This window comes from Triticum urartu, chromosome 1A, assembly GCF_056163025.1.
Source record: "Triticum urartu cultivar PI428250 chromosome 1A, HENAU_Tu73, whole genome shotgun sequence".
Classification (NCBI taxonomy): domain Eukaryota; kingdom Viridiplantae; phylum Streptophyta; class Magnoliopsida; order Poales; family Poaceae; genus Triticum; species Triticum urartu.
In genome coordinates this window covers 379049468-379070933 of record NC_141873.1, presented here as the reverse complement: position 1 = coordinate 379070933, position 21466 = coordinate 379049468, and the positions used below count along the sequence as shown (strand labels likewise).

The 21466-nt window shown below is 42.3% G+C and overlaps 1 protein-coding gene across 1 annotated transcript; it reads left to right on the top strand.

Annotated features, from left to right (window-relative positions):
• Positions 1-979: 979 nt before the first annotated feature.
• Positions 980-2586, top strand: LOC125534027 (expansin-B2). Its single transcript, XM_048697338.2, has 4 exons — positions 980-1246; positions 1342-1451; positions 1639-1823; positions 1926-2586. Exons 1-4 carry the CDS (start codon positions 1054-1056, stop codon positions 2260-2262), a joined length of 825 nt encoding a protein of 274 aa, XP_048553295.1. The 5' UTR covers positions 980-1053; the 3' UTR covers positions 2263-2586.
• The last annotated feature ends 18880 nt before the right edge of the window (positions 2587-21466 follow it).

Here is a 21466-nt window from a genome sequence, read left to right as displayed (position 1 = left end):
TATATAAGATTCTTACTTTGGAATTGGCAAACACATTTCTTTACATTCATGATTTGAGTTTCTATTTTAGCGACGAATTGATGATGATTTAGGAATCTGATAACGCTCCAACGCCAGGTGTAAGCACAGGGCAAGCCGAATGTTTTCGATGGCAAGTTTAATGACGCGAGGATGACAACTGTAGTTGACAAGCATGGCTACTTCGTGCTTTAGTTTATTTTTGACAGAAAATTACAGTGTGTGTCAACTAACTTGTCATTCTTGTGTCACTAAACTTGTCATAAAAAAACATTTCATTTGTCATGCGCTCGAATTTGACGTCAGATACTTATCATGTCGGATGATTTATCTTGGATGCATAGAGGCATGACGGTGGCGGTGGCGGTGGGCTGGTGGCAGGTGAGAACACGAAGGCAACTCCAGCGAAGGAGGATGCAAAGGAGTAAGCTCTAGGGTTAATTAGTCTTGGGAGTCCAGACCGAAGGCACGTCGCGACGGGCCACACAGGGACGGCGCGTTGCTGGACGAGGTGCGTCGACCCAGTCAGCCACAGGAACAGAGAGCGCTGGAAAGAGAAGCCCAGAAGGAGGAAGAACATGCGTCAGAATCAGGATAGCGTGAGCCGTGAGGTTTGATCCAACGGCACACAAATCATCTGACTTTGTGCAACCAGCGCCTGACTTGCGTCACTTGCGCGCCCAGAGTACTTATTACGCAGCGGGTACCGGTGTGCCGTACGAGTGTACGCCAAGTCGCCAATGGCATAACATGCGATCACTGACAAGATGTCATTTTTATAGTAGGAAGCACGTAAGGCAATGCCACTAAATTCCTCCATGATTCGCTCCTCAAGCCATGCCCATGTGACCTTGCTAGCTCAAACACGGAATACTGTACAGGTTGAGCGGCCATTGTCGCCGATCGCGTCGTCGTTCCCACTTCAGTTTTGCCCACTGCCCTGCCTATAAAGTCCCCCGGCAATGCCGATCCATCCGGCCATCAGACCACAGCTGCCGAGTTACTTGACAAGTGCCACTGGCTACTAGTGCAAGTATGGCTCGGGTCTCTGCCAATGCAGTTGCACTTGTTGCACTCGTCTCCGTTCTTCTCACGTATGGCTGCTGCGCCCAGTCGCCGCTCAACTACACCGGCTCCTTGGCCAAATCCTCCAAGGCTAGCTGGTCATGGCTCCCTGCCAAGGCCACATGGTACGGCGCGCCTACCGGCGCCGGTCCCGATGACAACGGTACGTGCGTACGTGCATATGCTCCGGTGGTGGCCGGCGGCGCATGCTAATGTCAACTTAGGATAGTTAATAACAATGTCGATCGATCTGTGCAGGTGGTGCTTGCGGCTACAAGCACACTAACCAGTACCCGTTCATGTCCATGACTTCCTGCGGCAACGAGCCCCTGTTCAAGGACGGCATGGGCTGCGGCGCCTGCTACCAGGTACTACGTGTACATGATAAATTAATTACACTACAGCGCCGACGCTGATGCTAGTCATTACACTAGATTAGTCAAAGCTAACAGTACGTAGCTCCGTTCACACTGATGAAATACGTGGGTAGCAGTCTCGGCTCAGAAAAACATGTTACGTGTAGCGCATTAGTTGACTTTCTGCTTGTTTTTCCAGATACGATGCGTCAATAACAAGGCCTGCTCCGGCAAGCCGGAGACGGTCATGATCACCGACATGAACTACTACCCTGTGGCCAAGTACCATTTCGACCTCAGCGGCACGGCGTTCGGCGCCATGGCGAAGCCCGGCCAGAACGACAAGCTCCGCCACGCCGGCATTATCGACATCCAGTTCCAAAGGTCCGTAACTTCTCTGGCACAACCTTGACCACAGTAGTACGTACTCCAAGCAAACCCTTGGGGCTCTGGTCACTGATCAGCTCCGCTCGTGCATGCATGCAGGGTGCCATGCAATCATCCGGGCTTGAACGTGAACTTCCACGTCGAGCGGGGCTCCAACCCCAACTACCTGGCCGTGCTGGTGGAGTTCGCGAACCGGGAGGGCACCGTGGTGCAGATGGACCTCATGGAGTCAAGGAACGGCCGCCCGACGGGGTACTGGACGGCGATGCGCCACTCGTGGGGCGCCATCTGGCGGATGGACTCCAGGCGCCGGCTGCAGGGCCCCTTCTCTCTCCGCATCCGCAGCGAATCCGGCAAGACGCTGGTGGCCAAACAAGTCATCCCGGCCAACTGGAAGCCCGACACGAACTACCGTTCCAACGTCCAGTTCCGTTGATTGCTCCGAGCTTCCGATCGATCGACGAAGACGTTGATTAATTCGGTACAGTGTGAATGCAAAGTATATTGTTGAATTTTACTTACTACGGGGTATATGTTGCGTCATCGTGCGTGTAGCTCGAAGATATGTGTGGGAATGGAAGGAGGCTTTAGCACGGGCAGCCTGGCCCAAAAGCCTAACATCCAGGCCGGGCTTCTGTCTAGTGGAGTAGTATCCACGTGCTACCCAGCCCACTATCACCAGATTCACAGCTTGAAATCTGATATATTGTAATTAATCAGGTTTATCCATATGCATTATGGGATACCAATTGTGTATTCAGTCTGTCTCAAAAAAAAAATTTGTGTATGCAGTCAATCAGATGCTCCCATCATTTCTAAAAGTCCTAGTTTGCTATTGGTGAATTGACGTTGTGACATATATTTTTTTAAATACGGAGGCAAAAGAATTGCCACAACATTAGGGATGCCGGTAAGTCCCAATCGTTCGGGATTTGACCATGAAAAAATGAACATTTTTCATGTTAATTTATGTTTGCTGACTATGGCAAGTTTACTTAGCAAGCATGGCAAATTTACACTCGGTTCATTTTTTGCCGGGAAATTATCATGCTCTTAAAAAAATGTCATCATCGCGCCAACTAAAATCGCAATAAAAACTTTCAATTTATCATGGTCAAAATCCAAACGTTCAGGATTTATCTTTTTTGTTCATTAAATTAGAAGTTAGACAAGAGTTTTAAGACACAAGGCCAAGAGGCCAAAAATTACAAAGCCACTACTCTCGAGGCAAAATCTGACCCAAGTATTTCGCACCAGCAATGACCGAAAGCCTTGCCTCATTATTATTTTTGCAAGACCCTGGAACTCTGCTCGCCCCAAATTGCCCTATTCTAACATAAACCAAGAGAAAGGCTACATGGTGTACACCCCTTTCGAAGCCAATCAAAGCCCTAGATGGTGTGGGGCCCATGACCAGCGCTTCTTGCAAAACTGCGTGAGGAAGGGTCAGAAAACCTCCACCTGCATGTGGCCCTAATACATGCACAAAAAGGTGGTGTAAGGTGGTATATCACCTTTTCAAAGCCGCTCAATGGGCCAGATGATGTGGACCCATAGATTTGGGTTTCGCCCATAACCACGCGGGTGGGTTTGGAAACTGTTTCCAAATTCACGGTTTCTGGTGTTGAGAGAGAATGTGATTGAAATATAGTAAATGCAAAGCCTAAATTTTTTAGGAAACACAATATAATATTAATTATCCAAACTAATATAATAACAATAAAAACTATTGAAGTCGAGTAGCCCAAAAACAATACTCGACTTACCGGTTGAAAGCCGAGTGTAGCCTAAAAAGTCGTTCGGCTTACTAGTTAGAAGTTGAGTGTAGCCTAAAAAGTCGGTCGGCTTACCGGTTAGAAGCCAAGTGTAGCCTAAAAAAGATACTCGGATTACTAGTTATAAGTCGAGTGCAATAGCAGACAATCTCTGCATATAGTTGGCGGGAGGGACTTAGCGACAACCCCCCCCCCCCTCGTGCCCTTTCTCTCCATCTCTTTTCCTCTTTAGCCCCCCCCCCCCCCCCACACACACACACACGTGCACTACCCCCTCCTCCATGGTCGGCGCCCCACCACCTTGCTCACCCGTCCTGACCCATTTTTGCCCGTAGCCATAGCCGTTTGATTCTGATGCTGTCCGGCATGCTCCGATGCCATGGTAATTACGTGGTTCCTCCTCTCCTCGAGCTCTACCTCTTCCTCCACATCGATTTGTTCTCTTCTCCCCTGTATTCGCTAGTGATGCATTTCTACCTGTCAGCGTTTCGTTGTGTCCATGCTCAACCTTCTACGTGATGCTCGTCGGTGCTCCTACTGCTCGTTGGTGTGATCATACTCGAGCTGTTGCGCTGATATACCACAATCGTAGTGTGGTTGTTCCTCTACCTTAGCTACAACTCAGGCTGGTGAGCTCTCCTCTTTTCTTACTCCTACTCCTATCTGTGGATTGGTGGTGGTGTTCTAGGTCCATAGATGTCATGTGATTTGGATCCTATTACATGGCTTGGTGAATGGTATGTTCTTGCTCTTGTTGATCTAATATCATTTGGTTTAGGAGTATTAGTACAATGCTCATGCATTGCTATGATGCCATGAAAAATGAGAAATTGCCACTGGCTTAGGAGATCTTCAAAATATGATGGTGTCTTGTGGTAGTTGCATGGTTCTTGATTAAAAGAGAGCGTGCATATAGTAAAAGAACATGCCGCAGTCGATAAAGAGCCCCAGGCAACCATAGTAGGCCCTTTGCAAGATTTACAGTGAGATAATATTAGTTTTGAAACATAGGCGAACGGGTGTGAGTAAGTTGAATGCACAAGATCGTGGCTTATGTAGGAGGACAACATCTATCGCCATGTTGAACTATAATTTGTTTGCCCTCTTCTGCTGACATGGAATCAAAAGAATTGGTTGGATAGAGAAACTAAAATCAAGACCATGATTTGAATTGGAATGACATACTTCCATTTATAGCTTGTGCGTTTTACAATAGTGTTATTCACACTAGGGTAGATCACATTAGTTTATTTGGGATATGTCTCAAACCTAGTAAAAGTAACATTTGTTTAGTTATGTCTCTTGGAAGATTGTTATTTCTAGATATGGTTACAAGTGCATTTGTTTATTTGTCTGTCCCCACCTACAAACTCGCCACCAACTCCAATCTTTATAAGTAGGAAAGAAATTTATGTCCAAGTGCGGGGGTTTAGGGCCACAGGCAAGGTTGTCTCGCAATTCTATAACTTTACGATCCAAGTTAATCCTTCTGATTCTACGATTTAGGTTCATAGAATCTATGTTTCTACGATCCTAATAGTTAAGATTCAACGATTTACTATCTTGCCATTAGAGCTCCTATCTAATTCGGGTTCACAATTCCGACAACTTTGGCCACAAGTTTGCGTCGATATTCAATATGTGTGTTAAATTTGAGTCCGATGGTTCTCCCATTGGAAGAGACGTTCTCAAAGGAAGGATAATGGCTGTTGTTATAGGGGGTCGTCATTCCCGTTCTCCTCCTATGAGACCTTGGTAAAGCAAGAGGAGAATTGGAAGGAAGATCAACACCGATGGTCGAACTAACAGTGAGTGAGTGTCCATCATATATACAACCAATTGAGAGATGAGATATGTTGTTCTAAGAGGAAGGCTACCGAATGTTGTCTTAGGGGGTCATTGCTCCTCGTATCTTCCTCTGAGACCTTGGTAAAGTATAAAGAGGCGAGAGTAACGACCGCCACTGATAATCAAAATACTAGGCCGAGAGTGCCCCATCATATATACCACCACTTGAGAGGGGGGAGTTGTTGAAAGGAGCATCGATGGACTAAAAGTCAACCCACATGCTGAATAGTCAACCTTTCTACTAAAGAGAGAAAGTGATAGGGTTGTGTATTCATCACTTCTTATTTAATGTTGGAAAATCAAGTTTGACACCGGGACCGTTGTCATACGGGGTTCCTGCAGGAGGATGGCGCTGTGTTTCCCTCCCGCGAGCGGGTTTCGTGGGGGTTGAACTCCGGGAGTTGTGCCCCTTCGCCGCCGAGATGACCTGTGATGGTGATCATTTGTGGCTCGACACGTTCGATACCCAAGAGCTTGTCACACATGCGTATGATGCGGTGGCTTGCATGTATGGGCAGGGCCCAACCGACCTCAAATTCTCCAAAGATACCAAGGATGCAACATTCCTTTCCCCTCTTTATTGGATGTACTCCCACAATGAGGAGAAGGCACGTAGACTGGCCAAGATGGATGAGGTGGCCATGACTAAGTATGCCGAGGTCAATAACCAGGCCGTGGCAACCAAGCTTGAATTCTGGGATAGTAAGCAGAAGGACTAGAGGAAGAATGAGGACTAGATGGATGCGATAATTTCCGTGCAAATTCATAAGACTTTCGATGATCTTGATGAAGGAAATATGCCCTAGAGGCAATAATAAAGTTGTTATTTATATTTCCTTATATCATGATAAATGTTTATTATTCATGCTAGAATTGTATTAACTGGAAACTTAGTACATGTGTGAATACATAGACAAACAGAGTGTCCCAAGTATGCATCTACTTGACTAGCTCGTTAATCAAAGATGGTTAAGTTTCCTAGCCATGGACATGTGTTGTCATTTGATGAACGGGATCACATCATTAGAGAATGATGTGATGGACAAGACTCATCCGTTAGCTTAGCATAACGATTGTTCAGTTTTATTGCTACTGCTTTCTTCATGACTTATACATGTTCCTCTGACTATGAGATTATGCAACTCCCGAATACCGGAGGAACACCTTGTGTGCTATCAAACGTCACAACATAACTGGATGATTATAAAGATGCTCTACAAGTGTCTCCAATGGTGTTTGTTGAGTTGGCATAGATCGAGATTAGGATTTGTCACTCCATCTATCGGAGAGGTATCTCTGGGCCCTCTCGGTAATGCACATCAATATAAGCCTTGCAAGCAATATGACTAATGAGTTAGTTGCGGGATGATGCATTACGGAACGAGTAAAGAGACTTGCCGGTAACGAGATTGAACTAGGTATTGAGATACCAACGATCGAATCTCGGGCAAGTAACATACCGATGACAAAGGGAACAACTTATATCGTTATGCGGTTTGACCGATAAAGATCTTCGTAGAATATGTAGGAGCCAATATGAGCATCCAGGTTCCGCTGTTGGTTATTGACCAGAGATGTGTCTCGGTCATGTCTACATAGTTCTAGAACCCGTAGGGTCCGCACGCTTAACGTCCGATGACGATTTGTATTATGAGATATGTGATTTGATGACCGAAGTTTGTTCGGAGTCCCGGATGAGATCGGGGACATGATGAGGAGTCTCGAAATGGTCGATAGGTAAACATCGATATATTGGAAGGCTATATTCGAACATCGGAAAGGTTCCGAGTGATTCGGGTATTTTTTGGAGTACCGGAGAGTTACAAAAATTCGCCGGGAGAAGTATTGGGCCTTATTGGGCCATACAGGAATAGAGGAGGTAGGCCAAAGGGAAGGAGGCGCCCCCCATGGGTGTGAATTGGACTAGGGGAAAGGGGGCGGCGCCCCCTTGCATTTTCCTACTCCCTCTCTCTTTCCCTCTTTCTTCTCTCCTACTCCGGAAAAAGAAAAGGGGAATCCTACTAGGACTTGGGAGTCCTAGTAGGACTCCCCACACTTGGTGCGCCCCCTCTAGGGCCGGCCTCCTCCTCCTCCCTCCTTTATATACGTGGGTAGGGTACACCCCAAAGGCACAACAGACAATCTCTTAGCCGTGTGCGGTGCCCCCCTCCATAGTTACACACCTCAGTCATATCGTCATAGTGCTTAGGCGAAGCCCTGCGCTGGTAACTTCATCATCACCGTCACCATGCCGTCGTGTTGACGGAACTCTCCCTCGGCCTCAACTGGATCAAGAGTTCAAGGGACGTCACCGAGCTGAACGTGTGCAGATCGTGGAGGTGCCATACCTTCGGTGCTAGGATCGGTCGGATCGTGAAGACGTTCGACTACATCAACCACGTTGTCATAATGCTTCTGCTTACGGTCTACGAGGGTACGTGGACAACACTCTTCCCCTCTCGTTGCTATGCATCACCATGATAGATCTTGCGTGTGCGCAGGATTTTTTTTTGAAATTACTGCATTCCCCAACAGTGGCATCCGAGCTGGGTTTATGCGTAGATGTTATATGCACGAGTAGAACACAAAGGAGTTGTGGGCGTGGGTATATACACATTTCTTGCCGTCACTAGTTGTTTCTTAATTCAGCAGTATTGTTGGATGAAGCGGCCCAGATCGACATTACGCGTATGCTTATGCGAGACTGGTTGTACCGATGTGCTTCGCACATAGGTAGCTGGTGGGTGTCAGTTTCTCCAACTTTAGTTGAATCGGATTCAATGAACAAGGTTCTTTCTGAAGATCAAAAAGCAATCACTATACCGCGTTGTGGTTTTTGATGCGTAGGTAAGAACGGTTCTTGCTAAGCCTATAGGAGCCACGTAAAACTTGCAACAACAAAGTAGAGGACGTCTAACTTGTTTTTGCAGGGCATGTTGTGATGTGATATGGTCAAGACATGATGCTAAATTTTATTGTATGAGATGATTATGTTTTATAACACAGTTACCGACAACTGGCAGGAGCCATATGGTTGTCCATTTATTGTATGAAATGCAGTCGCCATGTAATTGCTTTACTTTATCACTAAGCGGTAGCGATAGTCGTAGAAGCAATAGTTGGCGAGACGACAATGATGCTTCTATGGAGATCAAGGTGTCAAGCCGGTGACGATGGTGACCATGACGATGCTTTGGAGATGAAGATCAAAGGCACAAGATGATGATGGACATATCATATCACTTATATTGATTGCATGTGATGTTTATCCTTTATGCATCTTATTTTGCTTAGTTCAGCGATAGCATTATAAGATGATCTCTTACTAAATTTCAAGGTATAATTGTTCTCCCTGAGTATGCACCGTTGCTACAGTTCGTCGTGCCGAGACACCACGTGATGATCGGGTGTGATAAGCTCTACGTTCACATACAATGGGTGCAAGCCATTTTTGCACATGCAGAATACTCGGGTTAAACTTGACGAGCCTAGCATATGCAGATATGGCCTCGGAACACTGAGACCGAAAGGTCGAGCGCGAATCATATAGTAGATATGATCAACATAGTGATGTTCACCATTGAAAACTACTCCATCTCACGTGATGATCGGACATGGTTTAGTTGATATGGATCACGTGATCACTTAGATGATTAGAGAGATGTCTATCTAAGTGGGAGTTCTTAAGTAATATGACTAATTGAACTTTAATTTATCATGAACTTAGTCCTGATAGTAATTGCATATCTATGTTGTAGATCAATAGCTTGCGATGTAGCTTCCCGTTTAATTTTGATATGTTCCTAGAGAAAAAGAAGTTGAAGGATGATAGTAGCAATGATGCAGACTTGGTCCGTGATCTGAGGATTATCCTCATTGCTGCACATAAGAATTATGTCCTTGATGCACCGCTAGGTGACAGACCTATTGCAGGAGCAGATGCACACGTTATGAACATTTGACAAAGCTCGGTATGATGACTACTTAATAGTTTAGTGCACCATGCTTTACGGCTTAGAACCGGGACTTCAAAAACGTTTTGAATGCCGTGGAACATATAAGATGTTCTAAGAGTTGAAATTGGTATTTCATACTCATGCCCGTGTCGAGAGTTATGAGACCTCTGACAGTACGTTGCCTACAAGATGGAGGAGAATAGCTCAACCGGTGAGTATGTGCTCAAATTGTCTGGGTACTACATTTGCTTGAAGAAAGTGGGAGTTAATCATCCAGATAAGATAGTAATTGATAAAGTTCTATAGTCACTATCACCAATTTACTAGAACTTAGTGATGAACTATAATATACAAGGGATGGCAAAAACGATTCCCCAGCTCTTCGTGATGCTGAAATCGACGAAGGTAGAAATCAAGAAAAGCATCAAATGTTGATGGTTGACAAAACCACTAGTTTCAAGTAAAAGGGCAAGGGAAATAAAAGGAACTTCAAGAAGAATGGCAAGCAAGTTGCCACTCCCATGAAGAAGCCCAAAGATAGAGCCAAGTCTGAAATTGAGTGCTTCCACTACAAAGAAAATGGTCACTGGAAGTGGAACTGCCTTATATACTTGGCGGATAAGAAGGATGGCAAAGTGAACAAAGGTATATTTGATATATATGTTATTGATGTGTACTTTACTAGTGTTTATAGCAACCCATCAGTGTTTTATACTGGTTGATACGTCTTCATCGTATCTACTTTTCCAAACACTTTTGCCCTTGTTTTGGACTCTAACTTGCATGATTTGAATGGAACTAACCTGGATTGACGTTGTTTTCAGCAGAATTGCTATGGTGTCATTTATGTGCGGAAAGAAAAGTTCTCGGAATGACCTGAAACTTCACGGAACACCTTTTCAGAAAATATAAAAAATCCTTGCAAAAGATGAAGGCCAGGGGGCCCACCACCTGTCCATGAGGGTGAGGGGCGCGCCCCTCTACCTCGTGGGCCCCCTGGAGCTCCTCCGACCTCATGACCAACTCTATATATTTGCTTTCGGGGAGAAAACAATCAGAGAGAAGGATTCATTGCGTTTTACGATACGGAGCCGCCGCCAAGCCCTAAAACCTCTCGAGAGGGCTGATCTGGAGTCTGTTCGGGGCTCCGAAGAGGGGAATCCGTCGCCATCATCATCATCATCATCAACCATCCTCCATCACCAATTTCATGATGCTCACTGTCGTGCGTGAGTAATTCCATCGTAGGCTTGTTGGACGGTGATGGGTTGGATGGGATCTATCATGTAATTGAGTTAGTTTTGTTAGGGTTTGATCCCTAGTATCCACTATGTTCTGAGATTGATGTTTCCATGACTTTGCTATGCTTAATGCTTGTCACTAGGGCTCGAGTGCCATGATTTCAGATCTGAACCTATTATGTTTTCATCAATATATGAGAGTTCTTGATCCTATCTTGCAAGTCTATAGTCACCTATTATGTGTTATGATCCGTTAACCCCGAAGTGACAATAATCGGGATACTTATCGGTGATGACCATAGTTTGAGGAGTTCATGTATTCACTATGTGCTAATGCTTTGTTCCGGTACTCTATTCAGAGGAGGCCTTAATATCCCTTAGTTTCCGTTAGGACCCCGCTGCCACGAGAGGGTAGGACAAAAGATGTCATGCAAGTTCTTTTCCATAAGCACATATGACTATATTCGGAATACATGCCTACATTACATTGAGGAATTGGAGCTAGTTCTATGTCACCCTTGGTTATGATTGTTACATGATGAACCGCGTCCGGCATAATTCTCCATCACTGATCCATTGCCTACGAGCTTTCCACATATTGTTCTTCGCTTATTTACTTTTCCGTTGCTATTGCTATCATCACTACAAAATACCAAAAACATTACTTTTGCTATCATTACCTTTTGCCACCGTTACCACTACCATCATATTACTTTGCTACTAAACACTTTGCTGCAGATATTAAGTTTCCAGGTGTGGTTGAATTGACAACTCAGCTGCTAATACTTGAGAATATTCTTTGGCTCCCCTTGTGCCGAATCAATAAATTTGCGTTGAATACTCTACCCTCGAAAACTGTTGCGATCCCCTATACTTGTGGGTTATCAAGACTATTTTCTGGCGCCGTTGCCGGGGAGCATAGCTCTATTCTTTGAGTCACTTGGGATTTATATCTGCTTATCATTATGAAGAATTTGAGAGATCCAAAAACCAAGACTTATCCCTCAACTACGAGGGGAGGTAAGGAACTGCCATCTAGCTCTGCACTTGATTCACCTTCTGTTTTGAGTAAGCTTGCGACACCTAAACCTGCTTCTGTTATTCGTTCTGATATGTCGCTTGTTATTGATGATGCCACTTCTGCTATGCATGATACTTATGATGAAACTACTTCTATGCTTGATACCACCGTGCCACTTGGTGAATTTCTTGATGAACAACTTGCTAGGGTTAGAGAGAGTGAAAATATTGAATCTGATAATACTGATGAAAGTGATGATGAAGACTTGCCTGTTATTCCTAAGGGTTATGTTTTTTATAACGAAGCTTCTTTAGCTATTTTATCTTGCAAAGATAGATACGAACTCAAAAGGTTATTAGCTAAATGGAATCAGCAATCTCTAAATGCTAGAATGAAACCTGACCCTGCTTTTGCTACTTCACCTATCTGTGTTACCGATAAGGATTATGAATTCTCTGTTGATCCTGATATAATTACTTTGGTTGAATCTGATCCTTTTCATGGCTATGAATCTGAAACTGTTGTGGCACATCTTACTAAATTAAATGATATAGCCACCCTGTTCACTAATGATGAGAGAACTCGTTACTTTTATATCCTTAAAATACTTCCGTTCTCATTAAAGGGTGATGCTAAGATATGGTTTAATGCTCTTGATCCTGGTTGTGTGCATAGTCCCCAGGATATGATTTATTACTTCTCTGCTAAATATTTCCCTGCTCATGAGAAACAAGCTGCTTTAAGGGATATATATATATAATTTGTGCAAATTGAAGAAGAGAGTCTCCCACAACCTTGGGGGAGGCTTCTCAAATTGCTTAATGCTTTGCCTGATCATCCTCTTAAGAAAAATAAAATACTTGATATCTTTTATAATGGACTAACCGATGCCTCCAGAGATTACCTGGATAGTTGTGTTGGTTCTGTTTTCAGGGAAAGAACACCGGATGAAGCTGAAATTCTATTGAATAATATGCTGACAAATGAAAATAATTGGACACCTCCTGAGCCTATTCCTAAACCAACTCCAAAGAAAAGGGGTATTCTATTTCTCAGTCCTGAAGATATGTAAGAGGCAAAGAAATCTATGAAAGAAAAATGTATTAAAGTTGAAGATGTTAAGAATTTACCTCCTATTGAAGAAATACATGGTCTTAATTTACCGCGTGTTGAAGAAACATATGATCTTAATCCATTACCTATTGAGAAACTCATGGTCTTGATAACCGGACACAGGTAGTAAAGGTAAATTCTCTCTATAGATATGATAAAGCTGAAATCCCATTTACTAAATTTGCTAGCCCATGCTTAGATGAGTTTGATAAATTTATGGCTAAGCAAGAAGATTTTAATGCTTATTTTGGTAGACAATTGAAATACAATTCAAATATGCTTGAACACTTGGGTGATTATATGGCTAATGTCAAAGGTGAACTTAAACTTATTAGCAAACATGCTTCTATGGTTACCACTCAAGTAGAACAAGTACTTAAAGCTCAAAATGATTTGCTCAATGAATTGAATAGTAAGAATAATGATAATGATGTTAGAGTGGCTACTAGAACTGGTAGAATGACTCAGGAACCTTTGTATCCCGAAGGCCACCCTAAGAGAATTGAGCAAGATTCTCAGAGAAATAATGTAGATGCACATAGTCCTTCTAATAGGAAGAAAAAGAAAAATGATAGGACTTTGCATGCTTCTAGTAAACCTATCACTGAAACACCTGAGAATCCAAATGATATTTCTATCTCTGATGCTGAAACACAATCTGGTAATGAACCTGAAACTAGTGATAATGTTAACGAAAATGTTCATGATGATGCTCAACCTAGTAATGATAATGATATAGAAATTGAACCTGCTGTTGATCTTGATAACCCACGATCAAAGAATCAACATTATGATAAGAAATACTTTGTTGCTAGGAAACATGGTAAAAAAAGAGAACCATGGGTTCAGAAACCCATGCATTTTCCTCCCAAACCATCCAAGAAAAAGGATGATGAGGATTTTGAGCGCTTTGCTGAAATGATTAGACCTATCTTTTTGCGTATGCGATTAACTGATATGCTCAAAATGAATCCTAATGCTAAGTATATGAAAGATATTGTTACAAATAAAATAAAGATACCGGAAGCTAAAATTTCTACCATGCTTGCTAATTATACTTTTAAGGGTGGAATACCTAAGAAACTAGGAGATCCCGGTGTACCAACTATACCATTCTCTATTAAAAGAAACTATGTCAAAACTGCTTTATGTGATCTTGGAGCCGGTGTTAGTGTTATGCCTCTCTCTTTATATCATAGACTTGATTTGAATAAGTTCACACCTACTGAAATATCTTTGCAAATGGCTGATAAATCAACTGCTATACCTGTCGGTATTTGTGAGGATGTGCCTGTTGTAGTTGCAAACGTTACTATTTTAACGGACTTTGTTATTCTTGATATTCTCGAGGACGATAGTATGTCTATTATTCTTGGAAGACCCTTTTTGAATACTGCAGGGGCTGTTATTGATTGCACCAAAGGCAATGTCACTTTTCATGTTAATGGTAATGAGCATACGGTACACTTTCCAAGGAAACAACCTCAAGTTCATAGTATCAACTCTATTGGAAAAATTCCATCGATTATATTTGGAGGTTTTGAATTTCCTCTTCCTACTGTCAAGAAGAAATATGATATTCTTATTATTGGGGATGTGCATATCGCCGTTGAGGTAACATAGTGTTATTCGAAATTTCTCCGGTTCCATGTTATTCGGAATGAGTTCGTTAACAAGACATGATCAACCTTGCTAGTGGATTCCTTTTGATGAGCATGAGATGGATGAAACTAGAAGGCACAACCTTCTGTATCCCACTTTTACTTTCTGTTATTTATTCTAAATAAAATAAAAATAGTATTTTCTGTCTGTTATCTGAATTATCCATGCAATATAAAAATACCCCGAAAATAGAAGTTCTCCAAATGCCCTGAAATTTAAATATGATTTTTTCTGGAATATTTGAGAATATTTGGCACTGAGAACACAACAGGAGGAGCTGGCAACTGGCCACGAGGGTCTGGGGCGCGCCCTACCCCCTTGGGCGCGCCCCTTCCTCGTGGGCCCACGGTGGCCCTCCTCCACTTATCCTTTCACCCACACACTCCTTCTTCCTTCCACAAACACGAATAACCAGCTCAAACCCGAGTTCAAGCTCATCCTGCTGCCATTTTTGATCTCCTTGCTCAAAGCACCTCTCACAAAACTGCTTGGGGAGATTGTTCCTTGGTATGTGACTCCTCCATTGGTCCAATTAGTTTTTGTTCTAGTGCTTTATTCATTGCAAATTTGTGCTGCCTAGGTGACCATGTTCTTGAGCTTGCATCTCAAATTTATATGGTTCAAAGTAGTTTTGATGCATGATATACGCTCTAGGCACTTGTATGAGTAGTTGCTACCAATATTATTGAGTTTGGCTTACTTTTATTTTGAAGTTACTAAAAATTTCAGAATTTTTCAGAAAATTATGAAGAGATTTTTGAGGGGCTCATCGAGCCAAAGCTCAAGGGAAAAGAAAAATGAAGAGGCACAGAAGCCCAATATAATTTGCCTCGCACCGCGGAGGTTAGGCCGTGTGAATGGCCCTCCGATGATTACTTGAGAGCCACCAAGATTTATGAGGATTTTTATGAACTGGCTAATAATGCAGGCCTCACCGACTTCCTCCATGACCAACGCGAACAGTATCTCTTACTCACCAATACTTTCGTGAAAAACTTCTACTGTTATCCTAGGGAATCACCTCCTTCAGTAGAGTTTCATTTATATGATGTGGTTAAGAAGATGTCACTTTATGATTTTTGTCGGGTTTGTTTGATCCCTTTCGAGGGAAAAATAGAGGAACCACATCGTGAAGATGTAGATGGGTTTATCGATACCATCACCGTAGGGGAACCGAGGAAAGTTTCCGATGCACGAATCACTAGCATACATTTTCCCATTTTACGCTATTTTGCAATATTTGCTAGTCATTGCTTAATTGGTCGCGGAAACTGTGGAAACCTTAGTGTTCCTGATATTATTATTTTGTTCCATGGGTTATTCTCTGATAACTCCGTGAGTATGGGCGGTATTATTGCTAAACGGTTGAGTCTGAACCGTACAAAGGGCCCCATCTTTGGTGGTATCTATGCTTCACGCCTAGCTGCACATTTTAACATAGCTATTAGGCATTATGAGAAGGAAGAAAAATTGCTGCCTCGTGTTTATTTAGATTATAAGAGTATGGTAGCACACGATTTCATTATAAAGAACGGGGAAGGGGAGCTTAAATACAAATTGTTCTTTGATAAACATCACCCAGAGACTATTACCTTGCCCGCTCCTTCCTTGTTTGATTTATCTGCAGGCCAGTACCTCGTCTCGCCGGAGGACATTCACGCCTACCGGAACCCTGCACCAGCCATAGAGCTAGAACCGGAATCACAAGTTGATCCTCCACGGCAGTCTAATTACCATTGGGATCCGGAGATGATTGCCAACCAGTGGCAGTCAGAGCTTCTTCATCGCAGTACGACCCCAGCTTTTACTATGGATATCCGCCAGGCCAGCCGTGGCCATAGACCAACTTAGGCCAAAAGCCTAAGCTTGGGGGAGTTCATATTTCCCACCGACATTACATTTATGTTCACACACTCATTGCTAGATGTCGGTGCTCATACTTTTTCATTGTATCATCCATGCTAGTTTATTTTTATTTTTATGCTTTCTTCTTGCGTGTTTAATAAACCTTAAGAAAAACCAAAAAAATTAGTTGTAGCTTTTAATTAGTTTACTTTCCATGCTTGTAGTAGTAATTAAAAAGAAAACCCAAAAAGATTTCCTGTTCTTCTTTTGCTTGTTGGGAGCTTTCCCGTGTAAATAGTTTTATTTCTTTTCTTTTCTTTGGGGGTCAATAGGAGAAGAGCATGATTAAATTGTTGAAGTGGCTCTTATATGCATAATTATTGGTCTGACAAAAGAGCCCATATTGCCTTGTCTTCTCCTATTTATTGAATTGTTGCAGATTCCAGCTTAGTCCAATGCACGTGCACTATTATTATTATTCACATCGTTCGGTTGTGCAAGTGAAAGGCAGTTATGATGATATATGATGGACTGACTGAGATGAGAAAAGCTGGTATGAACTCGACCTCTTTTGTTTTTGTAAATATGATTAGTTCACCGTTCTTGATTCAGCCTATTATGAATAAACATGTTTGCAATGACAACTAGAGATTATAGTTTCTTGTGCCATGCTTGATTATCTATGAGTTATAATGGTTTACCTTGCGTGCCAACATGCTATTAAAATGGTTATGATGTGGTATGATAGGGTGGTATCCTCCTCTGAATGATTTAAGTGACTTGACTTGGCGCATGTTCACGCATGTAGTTGAAACAAAATCAACATAGCCTTCACGATATTTATGTTCATGGTGGATTATATCCCTACTCATGCTTGCATTCGGTGTTGATTAATTTTAATGCATGTTCATGACTGTTGTCGCTCTCTAGCTGGTCGCTTCCCAGTCTTTTCCTACCCTTCACCTGTACTAAGCGGGAATACTGCTTGTGCATCCAACTCCATAAACCCCAAAGTTATTCCATATGAGTCCACCGTACCTACCTATATACGGTATCTACCTACCGTTCCAAGTAAATTTGTATGTGCCAAACTCTAAATCTTCAAATAAATATCCTATTGTGTATGCTCGAATAGCTCATGTATCAACTAGGGATGTCCTTATCTTCCATGTTAGGCGGGTTATTCTCAAGAGGAGTGGACTCCGCTCCTCACTCACGAGAAAAATGGCTGGTCACTGGGATGCCCAGTCCCATGCTTTATGCAAACTAAATCAAAATAATTGCAAACAAAACTCCCCTTGGGACTCTTGTTAGTTGGAGGCACTCGTTGTTTCAAGCAAGCCATGGATTGATGCCTGTTGGTGGAAGGGGGAGTATAAACTTTACCATTCTATTTGGGAACCGCCTATAATGTGTGTAGCATGGAAGATATCGCCATCTCTTGGTTGTTATGTTGACAATGAAAGTATACCGCTCAAAATATTATTCACCTCTATTTCAAAACCGAGCTCTGGCACCTCTACAAATCCCTGCTTCCCTCTGCGAAGGGCCTATCTATTTACTTTTATGCTGAGTCATCATCCTCTTATTAAAAAGCACCAGTTGGAGAGCACTGTTGTCATTTGCATTCATTACTTTTAGTTTACATTGAGTATGACTTGACTGGATCTCCTTTACTATGAATTACAATGTCTAGTCAATCCTTGATCTTTAAAGGTTCTCTGCATTTATGTTTTGCGGTCTCAGAAAGGTCTAGCGAGATACCATCTGGTTATATCATATTATGATTGTTTTGAGAAAGTGTTGTCATCCGAGATTTATTATTATTGCTCGCTAGTTGATTATGCCATTGATATGAGTAAACTTGAGACCTAAGCGTTATTGTGAATGTAGTTAGTCATAATCTTTGCTGAAAACTTGAATGCTGGCTTTACATATTTACAACAACAAGAGCAAATAGAGTTTGTAAATTTTTTCTTTATCACTTTCAGTTTGTCAACTGAATTGCTTGAGGACAAGCAAATGTTTAAGCTTGGGAAGTTGATACGTCTCCATCGTATCTACTTTTCCAGACACTTTTGCCCTTGTTTTGGACTCTAACTTGCATGATTTGAATGGAACTAACCCGGACTGACGCTGTTTTCAGCAGAATTGCTATGGTGTTATTTATGTGCAGAAACAAAAGTTTTCAGAATGACCTGAAACTTCACGGAACACCTTTTCGGAAAATATACAAAATCCTTGCAAAAGATGAAGGCCAGGGGGCCCACCACCTGTCCATGAGGGTGGGGGCGCGCCTTCCCCCCTAGGGCACGCCCCCTACCTCGTGGGCCCCCTGGAGCTCCTCCGACCTCAAGACCAACTCTATATATTTGCTTTTGGGGAGAAAAAAATCAGAGAGAAGGATTCATCGCGTTTTATGATACGGAGCCGCCGCCAAGCCCTAAAACCTCTCGGGAGGGCTGATGTGGAGTCCGTTCGGGGCTCCGGAGAGGGGAATCCGTCGCCATCATCATCAACCATCCTCCATCACCAATTTCATGATGCTCACCGACGTGCGTGAGTAATTCCATCGTAGGCTTGCTGGACGGTGATGGGTTGGATGGGATCTATCATGTAATCGAGTTAGTTTTGTTAGGGTTTGATCCCTAGTATCCACTATGTTCTGAGATTGATGTTTCTATGACTTTGCTATGCTTAATGCTTGTCACTAGGGCCCGAGTGCCATGATTTCAGATCTGAACCTATTATGTTTTCATCAATATATGAGAGTCCTTGATCATATCTTGCAAGTCTATAGTCACCTATTATGTGTTATGATCCGTTAACCCCGAAGTGACAATAATCGGGATACTTATCGCTGATGAACATAGTTTGAGGAATTCATGTATTCACTATGTTCTAACGCTTTGTTCCGGTACTCTATTAAAACGAGGCCTTAATATCCCTTAGTTTCCGTTAGGACCTCGCTGCCACGGGAGGGTAGGACAAAAGATGTCATGCAAGTTCTTTTCCATAAGCACATATGACTATATTCGGAATACATGCCTACATTACATTGAGGAATTGGAGCTAGTTCTGTGTCACCCTAGGTTATGATTGTTACATGATGAACAACGTCCGGCATAATTCTCCATCACTGATCCATTGCCTACGAGCTTTCCACATATTGTTCTTCGCTTATTTACTTTTCCGTTGCTATTGCTATCATCACTACAAAATACCAAAAACATTACTTTTGCTATCATTACCTTTTGGCAGCGTTACCACTACCATCATATTACTTTGCTACTAAACACTTTGCTGCAGATATTAAGTTTCCAGGTGTGGTTGAATTGACAACTCAGCTGCTAATACTTGAGAATATTCTTTGGCTCACCTTGTGTCGAATCAATAAATTTGGGTTGAATACTCTACCCTCGAAAATTGTTGCGATCCCCTATACTTGTGGTTTATCACTGGTTCAGTTTCTAAGAGTAGTAACTCGAAACGGGAGTTGCAGAATGAACAGAAACTAGTTAAGGGTGAAGTGATGGTGTGTGTTGGAAGTAGTTCCAAGATTGATATGATCATCATCGCACACTCCCTTTACCTTCGAGATTATTGTTGAACCTAAAATAAATGTTATTTGGTGTTTGCGTTGAGCATAAATATGATTGGATCATGTTTATTGCAATACGGTTATTCATTTAAGTTAAAGAATAATTGTTGTTCTATTTACATGAATAAAACCTTCTATGGTCATACACTCAATATAAATGGTTTATTGAATCTCGATCATAGTAATACACATATTCATAATATTGAAGCCAAAAGATGCAAAGTTAATAATGATAGTGCAACTTATATGTGGCACTGCCGTTTAGGTCATATTGGTGTAAAGCGCATGAAGAAACTCCATGCTTATGGACTTTTGGAATCACTTGATTATGAATCACTTGATGCTTGCGAACCATGCCTCATGGGCAAGATGACTAAGACTCCGTTCTCCAGAACAATGGAGCGAGCAACTGACTTATTGGAAATAATACATACTGATGTATGCGATCCGATAAGTGTTGAGGCTCGCGGCGGGTATTGTTATTTTCTGACCTTCACAGATGATTTGAGAAGATATGGGTATATCTACTTAATGAAACATAAGTCTGAAACATTTAAAAAGTTCAAAGAATTTTAGAGTGAAGTGGAAAATCATCGTAACAAGAAAATAAAGTTTCTACGATCTGATCGCGGAGGCGAATATTTGAGTTACGAGTTTGGTCTTCATTTGTAACAATGTGGAATAGTTTCGCAAATCACACCACCTGGAACACCACATCATAATGGTGTGTCGGAACGTTGTAATCGTACTTTATTGGATATGGTGCGATCTATGATGTCTCTTGCCAATTTACCACTATTGTTTTGGGGTTATGCATTAGAGACAGCTGCATTCACGTTAAATAGGGCACAATCTAAATCCGTTGAGATGACACTGTATGAACTATGGTTTGGCAAGAAATCAAATCTGTCGTTTCTTAAAGTATGGGGTTGCTATGCTTATGTGAAAAAGTTTCAAACTGATAAGCTCAAACCCAAATCGGAGTAGTGCGTCTTCATAGGATACCCAAAACAAACTGTTGGGTACACCTTCTATCACATATCCGAAGGCAAGATATTTTGTTGCTAAGAATGGATCCTTTCTAAAGAAGGAGTTTCTCTCGAAAGAAGTGAGTGGGAGGAAAGTAGAAATTGATGAGGTAATTGTACCTTATCCCGAATTGGAAAGTAGTTCATCACATAAACCAGTTCTGGTGATTCCTACACCAATTAGTGAGGAAGCTAATGACGATGATCATGAAACTTCAGATCAAGTTACTACCGAACCTCGTAGGTCAACTAGAGTATGGTCCGCACTAGGATGGTACGGTAATCTTGTTCTGGAAGTCATGTTACTAGACCATGACGAACCTACGAACTACGAGGAAGCGATGATGAGCCCAGATTCCGCAAAATGGCTTGAGGCCATGAAATCTGAGATGGGATCCATGTATGAGAACAAAGTATGGACTTTGATTGACTTGCCCGATGATCGGTGAGTCATTGAGAATAAATGGATCTTCAAGAGGAAGACAGACGCTGATAGTAGTGTTAGTATCTACAAAGCTCGACGAAAATGTTTTTGAAAAGTTCAAGGTTT

What these genes read in the sequence shown, in the direction of transcription:
- LOC125534027 (XM_048697338.2), top strand. Translation starts at nt 1,054, where the DNA reads ATGGCTCGGGTCTCTGCCAATGCAGTTGCACTTGTTGCACTCGTCTCC. An exon ending in CGCCGGTCCCGATGACAACG is followed by an intron (nt 1,247 to 1,341) that starts GTACGTGCGTAC and finishes CGATCTGTGCAG; the next exon opens with GTGGTGCTTGCGGCTACAAG. An exon ending in GCTGCGGCGCCTGCTACCAG is followed by an intron (nt 1,452 to 1,638) that starts GTACTACGTGTA and finishes TTGTTTTTCCAG; the next exon opens with ATACGATGCGTCAATAACAA.